Raw genomic sequence first — 12421 nt, 5'->3', positions numbered from 1 at the left:
TGGCCTGGAGGAGCAGATCACATGGCAAATTTCACATTCTTCAGGGTTTCAGCAGACAATCATCTGGGAAATCTTCCCATGATTCCCAGAATGAGGGTGGAGGCCTGACTCTGGAATATTATCAGACTTTTGGCCTTGACCTCTCAGAGCGACCATGTGATTCTTTAATCTTTGTCTGGACACCCTAAGCCTCTCCAGCTTCATGGCTCTCCTCTTCCTTATCCGTCATTTGAAGGGTTTAAAGATAAAATTATTCCTGGTGTCGCAAACTCTCTTTAACCACCATAAATATGTGAGTAAGACTTTGGCAGACTCTTTGGCAGCTGTTATGTTTTTACCTATTGTTTGATTATAACATAAATTTCATCTATGTTAATAATGCTTTTCTTGGTCTTGAAATGTTTTTTGTTTTTTTTGGGAGGGGGGGGGTGTATAGTATGTCTCGGACGTATTCTCAGCGTGTTTTGTGATATGAATTCTTCAGTCTTTTTGGTCATAATGCGCAAGCTGCATTTTAAGGAAGTGAGCAGAATAGACTGTGTATTATTTCCCACTCACAACATAGTGGGGAATTCCTGCAGTGAGATGCTAAACCAAGACTAGCTCAAAAATACAGCTGTAAGCGAAATGAAGACTAATTTCAAACTGTGGTGGAAACGTGTGGCTTTAAATGTTAATGTCTTCTTCCTCATCATCGGCTGAATAAAGTTTATTGTGGTGTGCTCGGCCTCCTCATGGATACGGTCATGTTTACTGTGTGTGTTTTGAAGTTAATTTAATTTTCAGGACGCCATAATGAGTTCAGCTGAAATTCATCTGATGGGGCAGCGAGTGAAAGAAGAGAGGGCGAGGAAGGAGCCTTGTTTAATCTCTGTGTTTGTAAAGAAATGTGTCATGATTACCTGTGTGAAGGGCTGCTTGTCTCTCAAAAACTGACTGGCACAATGCTGGTGTCCTCTGACTGGTTGCTTTGGTGTTATTTTGAAGCATTATGTCATTACTAAGGTGTATGTAACCCTAGCAGCTCTGATCATGTGACTTAGTGTAAATCTTATTGGTTGGCCTGTTTGCTTTCCAGTGCAATAGAAAAAAAAAAATTACTCGCAGTTGTGTCTTTACATCTTGCAGTTGTTTTTGTTTTTTTTTATTGTTATTTTTTCAGAATTGCATGATATAAACCGTTCTGACGAGTTTGTATCTCGCAATTGGAAAAAGTCTGAATTACGAGATGTAAAGTCGCAATTGTAAGAGTCTATTTTTTTTTTCTTCCCAGAACTAGACTCTGATTTGCAACTGAGCAATGTGGAAACAGAAATTTTTTTGTTCTGAATATTCATCTTGGCATTAATACTAATGAATAGGGCTCTGTTCAAATCACTACGCATTAAGTTGAACGATCTTAAGTCAAAGTCACGCTTGTTTTGACAAACACCATTTATTATTTGAATTAAATTCAATTCCGACTGTAACAGACAAATAAAAACGCTTTTTAAAGTTTAAAATACAATCAGGAGAAAAAACGTAAACTGGGCAAAAATGGTTAGTAATGCTAATCCACTTTAGTTCATCCCCCACAACCTTTGACTTGTCTAAAATTCCTTTTCGCCATATTTTCAGGTCTTTCTTTCTCTTGATGCATTTCTTTTTGTCGTCTCTCTGTCTCTCTAAGGCACTGGAGTGCGGGGCACATATGGCTGTGTATGATGAGAATATCCTGAAGAACCCTTTTTACCAGGCCCTGGAAAAACACAGACCGGATCTGTGCAGCAGGGTGGCAGAACTCCATGGCATTGTGAGTCTCTCACTTCCACATTTCCATGTTTGATATCTTTTTAACGGCAATACTGTTTCAACTCCTACGCATTTCCAGCTTTCAGACAGAGCAAAAGTGAATGTTGTTTGTTTGTTTGTGACTGAAACGATGAGCAGATTTATTTGTGGAACATAATTAGTCATGTATTCATTCATGTGACTGTGGTCTCTTCACATGTGGTCAGAAAGAGTTTCTGTGTGTATGAACTGATTGTTTTATGTTAGGAGACGTTAGAGGTTCTGTTAACCAAGTAATGATAACAATATTATGCTTGGGGTTTATTCTCAAACTCTCGGATTTATCTAAATTTTAAATCCGTGCTTAAACATGACCTAAAATATCACCATATAACATGTTCTGTTGTTCTGGATAGCAGCACAATTGCTTGTGTGATATTGCTTTTATGCATCAATAATCCGCAAGTACATTTTTTAGCTAATTACATTTTTATGTTTTACAAGTTGAAGTAACTTTTTTTTGTTTTGCTCCGCTAACGAAGTGCTGCAGTCATGGCATATTTTTGAGGACCAACCTGGAAATTGACAACACCCTGGTTACCTCGACAAAAGGCCAATAGGATTTTTCTTTGATTTTTGATGCAAAAATGCTCTTTGCCCAGAAGTTTATGCGTTTTGAAGTCTAAATATAATTGCCAGAAGTTAAAAACTTAAGTTAAACTATAAACAAACTTATGTATCGCCAACCTAAGCTCCTGACAACTCTTTCGATCTTTATCCAAAATCTACTAATTAGAAAGTTAGAATACATGATAAAATTTAACGTCCCCAACAATCTCAATGTTTTTTTTTTTAATTGTTTTTTTTTTTTTTTTTTTTTTGAGAAATGTAAAAGCTCACAAGTGTGGTATAAGTTGTGTATTTTATGTTTTAGAACGAAACATATTGAGCTTGTGTTCAGTTGACCTTATTTAATTCCAGACTCTTAACCAAAAAAAGAAAGAAAAAAAAAAAAACGTTGTGTTAATGGAACCGGAAATACAAAGCTCCTCATTTCCAGGTTTTAGGATTCAATTCAGAACTCTAAGAAAAATAGATCTGAACAAAGCCAAAGCAGGATCAACCATTGTTTGTCCAGCACACAGTAGTAGTTTTAATTCTGAATTGGTTGAGTGAATAATTCAGCGAATCACATGGTCACTTGTCACCACCTACAATTTAACAAGCAGAAAGGTTCACCAAAAAAATCCCACAGACTGACAAGGCGAGTGAAACCGTGGAAAAGTCTCAGTGATTTTGGATTAATTATCAGCACTTTCTGGAACAACACTCAACCAATTAAAACCAATAATCCAAACAAACGTTTATATACAGGCAGAGTGAGGCGAATCGCTGACGAACGATGGTTTCACACCGAGCGGGAAACGTTTGACTGTCTTCTGCTAATTAGTGCTCGCATGCTAGATGGCGCCGACCAGCAATGCATTTTAACCTCATGTAGCCCATGTCTCGTATATGGCTTTTACATTGTTTACTGCTATTTAATGCAGTATTAAATTAAGATAAATAACTTTTGGTTCTTCATCAGAAACATAGACTGTCCAAATTGTTTACAAGAATACATCTGAAAATATAATTAGATGAGGGCATCCAACTGGCATCCAACTACATTTCGAAATGTATGTAATTACTAATGTTTTTGCTCAAACCCCACTTTAAATCATCGTCAAGTGTTTGTAATAACTTCTGGTTGTGATCTAAAATGGATTTTGATTCTATAATAGGCATGTGCACCTGCTTGTCATTTGTCAGAAACACCTTCATTGTTACAAATACCACGAGCTGCATAAAAACATATGTAGAATATAAATCGTCATAATCATATGTCTATTTGCGTTTGATATACAAATAGTGCTGTTTATTGAACATTGGAGTCTCATAAGACCTCCGTTCATCTTCGGAACACAAATTAAGATATTTTTGATGAAATCCGAGAGCTTTCTGACTAGGGCTGCAGGATAAATCACATGCATTATTTAATGCGCATCTTGTAAGTAAAGCAGGTCTGTAATCAGCGGTAAATTTCCATCACCTGCGCGCTTTCACATGGAGCAGCATTAACTACACAGAGCCGTTGTTCACTGAAAAGCAGCGCAAAATATGACCGTGGTTTCGCACAGCTTCTCAGTGAACAGCGGCTCTGTGTAGGTCATGCTGCCCTATTTCTGACCCTCCCATAGACAGCAAGGTCACTGAGATGTTCCCAGACCCAGAAACATAGTAAGGACATCGATAAAACAGTCCATTTGACATCAGTGGTTCAACCAGAGTTGCATGGCTTTATGAGAATACTTTTTGTGCATAAAAAATAACAACTCAACATTTCTTCTCCTCCAAATCACATATTCTGCCATTATATAGAGGGCCATGAGTCAGCAGTATCTACATCTACAGCAGTAGTTTGATAATGGTGGAAGAAGTGATTCGGAGGAGAAGGATTGGTGAATAAAGTCATTATTTTTGTTTTGTTTGTGCCCAAAAAGTGTTCTTGCGCAACACTTACGAACCACTGATCTCACATGGACTGTTTTATCGATGTCCTTACTACATTTCAGGGACAGAAAGCTCTAGGATTTCATCAAAAATATCTTAATTTGTGTTCCAGAGATGAACACAGGTCTTATGGGTTTAGAATGGCATTTTTGGATGAACTATCCCTTTAATATGAAAGCGCTTTGATAACAGAATTTGAGTTTTTGAGCAAACAAATGCATCCTTGGACTTAGTTTAGTAACTTGGCTGTTATTTATTGTGTGATGTTTGTTTTAGGTTCTGGTGCCGTGTTGTGGAAGTTTACCAGCGGGCTCTTTCACAGCATCTCAGTTCGATGGATACGTGCTTCAGCCTGCCGAACAGGGTTACCAGACGCTGGATGGAAAGGTGTGTAAATCCCACCTTCAGTCTCACAGAAGTTCTACATGAATCATCCGGATGCTGTCTGTAACCCAACAGCTGTTTTGTGTGACATATCTTCCAGGAAGTGTCTATAGACAATAACCAGGTCCGGCTGGGTGCAGGGTTTCCCAATCCCACCTCTGTCCCCATCCTGTTCGAGGAGACCTTCTACAATGAGAAAGAGCAGGCCTACAGCATACTGTGCATCGCACGGCCCTTCGACGCTGACCACAGCCCTGGTGACATAGTAGACTGATCAAAAATTGATTGATTAGTGATTTCTTGGCTTCTTGATGCGACATGCCTGGTTAGGAAGAGGTGGAATAATGTAAATGTATTGTTTGCTGGACTAATGTTTGTTTCAACTTTTGCAGAGGAGTTGAGTACTGTTTCTGCTCCGTACTGTCTGAAGAATATCGAGGATGTGAGGGAGTTTCTGGGCCGCCATGCTGAAAAACTGGACAAGCTTGTGGCTGCCTTTTCCCACTCCTTTAAAGAACAAGAGAGGAAGGGCCTCCGACATCAGATAGTGAGGGAAACTCTTTACACTACATCATTATTATGTTTTTATCCACATCCTGCATTTGATTTAAAAGCCAGATACAGTGTATTCTATGATTATAATAACCGTTATAACCGGGGGGGGGGGATCACACTGCATATAACACTTTGTATTTTATTATTGATTTATTTTTCTCCCCCAATCCTTCAGGACTCTGTAAATACCCTTTACACAAAATGTCTTCAGCTGCTGTTGAGGGACTCTCGTCTGGTAAGCAGCTTTATGAACTTCAATACTTAAAAAAACTGATTCTTTACTGAAGCTTATAATGTAAAATGTCTCGATTTCAGAAGATTTTGGCGAGACAGGAGATACAGATGACTCTACTCAAACAAGCAGTGGAGGTCCGTTCAAAAAATGCACTTTTAAAATGTATAACTTTGCCCAATTTGGTTTTTAATCATTTCTTTCTTCCATTTTCAGATGTACATCCATCATGGCATCCATGATCTACTCTTTAGTTATGTGGGGAGTCTTGAAGCAAGTCGGGTACTGATTCACATCAATTACCTCACATAACATTACAACATAATGTTTGTTTGTTTATTTATTTAAATGAGATCTCCTAATGCTCTGTATGGCTGTTGTAAAAGCTGGGGATCACGCGGTGATGCATTACTTCCCTTTATTAATGTACTGTTTGTCTTGACAGGATGCAGCGTTCAACAAAACGACACGCTCCTTGCAGGATCTGCAGCAGAAGGAGCTTGGTGTGAAGTCAGAATTCAGGTGCCAAATCACTACTACTGTTCACTATTTCTGAGTTATTAGAGAGCTGTAGACTAACAGCGTGGGAAGGACCTGAGTCCAGAATATCACAGAGACATGCAAAATATCTGGCGTTGCTGTACAAAACGATCTGTCACTTCTCTCTCTCGTAGTATAAACATTCCTCGTGCTAAGCGGGAGTTGAGTCTGCTGAACAGCTGTACGTCTCCACAGCAGAAACTGCTCTGCATAAGGAAGGTTATTTTAACCATCATGCAGTCAACCAGACGCCGAGATACAGGTGCTGTGACCGCAAACCTTCCTTTCTATCAGTGTGTGTGTGTGTTTGTCTAAACCACCTCTTGCTCGGTGGACTGCTTCTGCACAGCTCCTGTAACTGGATTAGGCAGCGAACGCTCATTCCCGAAGAGTTAGTCCTCTGTTTCGACCCAGTCTTCAGTTTTCATAAGACAGAACAACAACACGGGCAGTATGTGTAAACTAGAGGAATGCTCTCCTAATGTCTGTTTGTCAAACAGCTTGTTTAGTCATTTTCCCAATTTTGCCAAAACAAGGCACTGAAGGCAAACAGAAAAACCTTTCATTTTTATGTTGTTCAGTGCTTGGTTTCTTCAGGAAATATTTATAAGGCCATACATTATGCCTTATTTAGCCTTGTTGACAAATGTTGGTAACGTGTCCAGGCATTTTATTTTATTTTATTATCATCAATACCATAATATAAATAATTTTACTTATCACTACAATAATAATATGAAGAAGAATGGTTGTACTGTATTTTATTTATGCAGAATTTAATTTAAAATAATCATTTTATCAAGGGCTAATTGTCATGATAGTAATGTAAACTTCTGTGGAAGTGAATGTAAAAATCTCTTTATTCCTGAAAAAGGCTCATCTTCTTTACAGAAAATAAATAAATGAATACATAATTTGCGAGAGATTCACCCAATGTAGGTAAAACTAAAAATGGCTACTTGCAGAGGATTGATTTGCTTGTTTGTTTTCACTTTTAGTTTTATTGGTTAAACATTCACTGTGCAATAAAATTGTTAGATGCTCAAACAATAAAGAACTAGTGCCTTCATTAAACCAAAACAATGAAAACAAAAAGTCGTGTCTTTGGTTAGAATAGTTATTCCTTTATTCTGAAGCAGAATATACAGTGCAGTTGTGCTAAATCATATGTTGTTTATATGCTGCTACAAAACCTTAAATGAAGATGAAAATCTTGCACATTTCACCAAACCCAGTGTCTATTGATTTCTATGGAGCACTCACTGTAGTATTGTAGTTTGGTGGACTGAACACTTAGATTAACAGTTTATGCAATGCTCTTGTGTGTGTGTGTGTGTGTGTGTGTGTGTGTGTGTGTGTGTGCGCATTATGTCTCAGACACTGACAGTGTTTTAACCCTCTGTGTATCTCTTCCAGCGGTGAGCATTGAGGCCATGTGTGCTGACGATCTCCTGCTAGTCATTCTCTATCTGCTAATCAAAACAGAAGTCCCTAACTGGTGAGTCGAGTGCTGTGTTTTCTGCAGCACAGTGATTTATTAATGAAATATCTTTACCAGTCTCTGTTGAGAGCTTCATTGTGCATGCAGACTGCTAATATCCTCATGTTTTCTTCAGGATGGCCAATCTGAGCTACATCAAGAACTTCCGCTTCCGTAAGTCCAGTAAGGATGAGCTGAGTTACTGTCTCACCTCGTTTGAAGCTGCGGTGGAGTACATCAGCCAGGGAAACCTCACCCCGAGCGCTCTGGTAAGAGATATGGCTGAGACAGTCACGGTTTGGTTCAGGTTCTTGTAGTGATGTTAATCCACCAAGTAGTGGACTGAATCCTCCTCAAAATACAGCAACAAGAGGTTAAAGGACCTATGATAACACTTTATTTTAAGGTGTCCTTGTTGCACGTTACATATACTTAGTATTAAAGTAACAAGCATAATTACTAGAGCCCGACCAATATGTTTTTTTGGGGGGGGCACTGATAATAGGGAGTAAAAGAAAAGGCAGACACCGATATATCGGCCCATATTCTTTGTGTATATCGTAGTGCAGTCAAACGTTTGGACACTTTCCCATTCGTGTGTCCAAATATGTGACTGGTACTATACATAGAATACAGCTTACAGGTGCTTCTCAATGAATTATAATGTCGTGGACTAGTTCATTTATTTCAGTAATTCAACTCGTGTATTAAATAAATTCATGAATATGAATATAAAAATATAAGCAAAAAACACTGAATAAGTTGTACTGAACAATGACATGACAATCAAATAGCAACCAGCGAAGAGTGAGAGATAACACACTCTTTATAATACAGTACACTGTCAACAGTGTGGAGGCATTTAAAAGTGTCAGAGAAAGACGCAAAAATCATTACAAGCACTGACAGCGAGAGACTGTTTAGTGCTGCAGCACATGTCTTCGATGAGAAGAGGAGGGAGGTTGTTGCTGGTTACTGTAGGAAAGGCAGGTTTATTTATAGAGCACATTTCATACACAATGTGTTTTACATAAACGAGAAGAAGAAGAAAAGATCACAACATTAAAACATGGAATTTATAAACTTGAAAAATGATTTAAGATTGATTTTAAAAGGTTTAAAATGTATTTAAAACATTTAAGAATAGAAAATGATTATACATAAAATACAGTGCAATCGGTTCGGACATCGCACAGTGCTCATTCAATAAACGCGCAGCTAAACAGTTGAGTTTTAAATCTAAATTTAAATGTGACCATTGTTTTAGCACATCTGATCTCTTCTGGAAGCTGATTCCAGCTGCGGGCAGCATAGTAACTAAAGGCAGATTCCCCTTGTTTTGTGTGAACCCTTGGTATTTCTAACTGACTCGATCCTAATGATCTGAGTGCTCTGTTAGGTTTATATTCAGTGAACATATCTGCAATATATTTCAGTCCTAGGTCATTTAGTGATTTATAAACGAGTAAAAGTACTTTAAGATCAATCCTAGATGTAACTGGAAGCCAGTGTAAGGACCTGAGGACTAAATAAACTACAGAACATTGCTTTCTAATAATGAGCCACAAGCGCATTAGCCAGAGTTCAAACTGAGAGGAAAATCTGCACTGAAACCGTGTTACTTGGCAGTTGCTCAGTAACATTTTTATGAATTTTTACAAGACAGGTAGCAGTGTGATCTGTGCGACAAACATCTTCCCAAATCCGTAATGAGGTTCATTTATAAATCTGCTAGTGTCAACGAAAAGAAGCACTGAGGTCTTCCTGGGGGTTTCCTCCCAGTGTTGCCAACTACTTCAGGGAATGTTGCTAAAGGCAGGACAGTTTGTTGCTATAAGTTGCTAAATAACGTTGTGATGTCGTTGCACAATGACGTCATTATGTAATCACAACGCAAAACTGCACAGAATACACACTCGGATCATCTTAACAAAAAATGATTGTGAATATGACTTGAAATTATAGTTTAGATTTGATAGTAAACTAAAAAAATGTCTAATGTTAAAATATATTTATTTTTAAATAAAGCATTGATTTTATTGAACATTTGCACCATTGTTTTGAACAATTACATTTTATGCATGTTCTTTTTAACTAGTAAAACTCCATTCTGGACAAATATATTTTTAAGCAGTGTATTGGTAGTTAGTATGTTACACTTTATGAAGAGTCTGTAAAATAGGGCAATTAATTTGAAGGAATTTTCTGTTGTTCCCTTTTTTTTTTTTTTTTTTTTTTTATTAATATTTTTATTATGCATTTTATTTTGTGTTTTCAGGTTACAACCTAAAGGGTTAGTTCACCCAAAAATGAAAACTAGCCCATAAATTATTCACCTTCAAGTCATCCTAGGTGTATATGACTAGGTGTATTTGACGAATCCAGTCAGAGTTATATTAAAATATGTCTTTGATCTTTTAAGCTGTTTAATGGCATTCAGCGGGTCTTGCAGTGCATCAGTCCAAAGAAGTGAAATAAAGTGCATCCATCCATAATAAAAAGTGCCTCACACTGCTCCGGGGGGTGAACAAAGTCCTCCTGTAGTGAACTGATGCATTTTTGTAAGAAAAATATCCATATTCAAAACGTAATAATCGCTTGAATCTATCTTGCGCTCACAGAGAATGACGTATGAGCTCAGCTTTCCGCATGAAAAAAAAAACTAAACACATTCACACACTTCTGTTTTAAAAGAAGTTTCTCCAGCTCAGCAAGGCTGCATTTATTTGTACAACAAAAAAGAGAGGACAAAAAGTTAGTATTATACATAAGTATTTTCACCCCAATAAAGAGGTTTTAAGCCGGTTATTTATATCTTTTGCTGTAGTGTGTCAGTAGTAAATATCAGTTTACATTTTACAAACATTCATTTTGCAATTTAATTTTAATAATGGATTTAGTTTGTCTCCGTTTCATCTAGTGTTGGGCAATATGGTCATTTTTCAAATCATCGTATCGTCAGCCCGTGAGATCGACGATACACAATATTATCGTGCATGGGTGGAGCACGAGAGAGACTCTTTGTTTTTGTCATATCATAACTATTTGGTGTTTTAAACCACGCAGGTGCGCGAGAGAGAGCCTATGGAATCACCAATAATCTAAAAAATGGACCGCGCCTCATGACGATTCTGAAATACCGCCACAGAAACAAGAATGAGATGCATCTAACATAACTGTGGCATTAAACTCAGTTAGTGAGGGCTCGTTTAATATTGCTCATATATAGTTCAGATTACTTGTTAAAGTGCAATGAAACACCTTATATCTGCAGACGATGTACGTCTGTTTGTGGATGGACACTTTGTAACAACCAAAACTCTGTATTTTGCATGCATCACATTATAGTGCGGTGTGCATGAAAATAATAACAGGCTGCAGAGCGAACTTATCATCCATAGTGGTTCTCACATAGTCCTTCTACGTCATCACCACATAGTGAGTGTTAGAAGTTAAGTGATCAGTCTTCAAGAGAAGGACTACGCGAGAACCACTATGGATGATAAATTCACTCTGCCGCCTTATTATCTTGACTTTATTTGTAACGCCAAGAAAGAGTTAATCTCTCATGTATGAGAAGAGTGAGTTGTCGTGTACTAGCCATTAAATGTGTGGGACACCAACTCCTCGTTTTCTTTCTCTTTGATTTCATGGATTTAACGAGTTATTTTAGTCAAAGCGTTACAACTTCTTCAGAGAGTACAGGCTCTAATCCTCTTTTGCATGCACGTGTGTGTGTGTGTGTGTGTATGTGTATGTGTGTGTGTGTGTGAAATGCGGTGCTGAAGTGAAATAGCTGGTCAGTTTGATAGCCAAATTATAATATATATTATAATTTAATACATTAATAGGAGAATGAGCCTAATATCGCCTTAACTATCAACAGAAAAAATCTGCTTACGTCGATATCTGTGACTATCGGCGATACACGATACTATCTATTGGCACAACCCTAGTTTCATCTGTTTCTTCATGTAACAACAGACAGATTGCATGATGGTGAGATCAGATCTCTGTGTGGAGCACCGGCTGTCGTCAGACTGCTTGTGCATTAAAAAATCTCACTAGATTATTATTCAAATTTATGGCAAAACTGACACATCCTACACACGCCTCCCAGTGCTGCATATCTGCGTGTTGTTTGTGAATGTGCGCTGTGGTCCGCAGGGCTCAGGAGATCGACTGTCCTTCAGACAGAAGGTGGACCTGCTGTCCCAGAATGCCACACCTATAGACCAGCTGTTTGAGGTGAGCACTTCTGCAATGCCTCTTCGTGTAACCAGTTTCAACTTCCTGTGAATATTATATTTAGTGATAATAGTAAAAGCTTTCCTGCGAAACCAAAGCCTGTTTCTCATAATTGTTCACTGAGACACCATTGCCTTATCTGAGCTAAAACCTTATACTAGTTAAGAAAAACTAAATTGTCTCAAAATTGGTTCCTGATTGAATATATATATATATATATAAGTATATAAATCATTAAATTGATATGAGGTATGTGTGTGTCTATGGGCAGCACATTGTGAGTGGAAATGAGGCAGAGGTGAAGCGTTTGCTAAGCGAGAGTGAGAATGAGGAGGACGGGAGGAAGTTATGTCACCCACTCTGTTCCTGTGACGCCTGCGACCGCCACATCTCAGGGTCAGTGCTGATAAACATCATCGCTTTTCAACTGATCTGGGACCCACTTCATATAAAATTCATATAAATAATGAGTCGTGAGGTACAATGTACCTATTGTGTTCACGTTAAATAAGCAAAAGACTTTCACTGCTATTGAGGAGGGATCCGGTTAAGATTAGGGTCAGGTTTGATTGGTATAGTTAGGTTTAAGAGGTTGAGGGAAGGTTAAAAGTCTATTACAGATTTATCTACAGTTATTTCTTTTTTTTCAAATGTCAAAA

The 12421-nt window shown here is 37.9% G+C and overlaps 1 protein-coding gene across 2 annotated transcripts in view; it reads left to right on the top strand.

Moving 5' to 3' along the window:
* ankrd27 (ankyrin repeat domain 27 (VPS9 domain)) overlaps window positions 1–12421 on the top strand; it is a 30472-nt gene that overhangs the window by 2066 nt on the left and 15985 nt on the right. The window contains exons 2-14 of one of the 2 annotated variants that reach the window (XM_059536690.1): window positions 1670–1792; window positions 4600–4710; window positions 4808–4964; window positions 5100–5254; window positions 5438–5497; window positions 5581–5631; window positions 5711–5776; window positions 5940–6016; window positions 6169–6296; window positions 7451–7532; window positions 7651–7783; window positions 11682–11762; window positions 12034–12158. In XM_059536690.1, the coding sequence (XP_059392673.1) occupies window positions 1691–1792; window positions 4600–4710; window positions 4808–4964; window positions 5100–5254; window positions 5438–5497; window positions 5581–5631; window positions 5711–5776; window positions 5940–6016; window positions 6169–6296; window positions 7451–7532; window positions 7651–7783; window positions 11682–11762; window positions 12034–12158 (1328 nt within the window). In that variant the 5' untranslated portion in view covers window positions 1670–1690. Of the gene's footprint in view, window positions 1–1669; window positions 1793–4599; window positions 4711–4807; window positions 4965–5099; window positions 5255–5437; window positions 5498–5577; window positions 5632–5710; window positions 5777–5939; window positions 6017–6168; window positions 6297–7450; window positions 7533–7650; window positions 7784–11681; window positions 11763–12033; window positions 12159–12421 lie in introns of both variants that reach the window. The other variant, XM_059536689.1, reaches the window with a different exon arrangement.

Source organism: Carassius carassius, chromosome 43, assembly GCF_963082965.1.
Source record: "Carassius carassius chromosome 43, fCarCar2.1, whole genome shotgun sequence".
Lineage (NCBI taxonomy): Eukaryota > Metazoa > Chordata > Actinopteri > Cypriniformes > Cyprinidae > Carassius > Carassius carassius.
The sequence above is the reverse complement of the archived record's forward strand: the minus strand, read 5'-3'. Positions and strand labels throughout refer to the sequence as shown.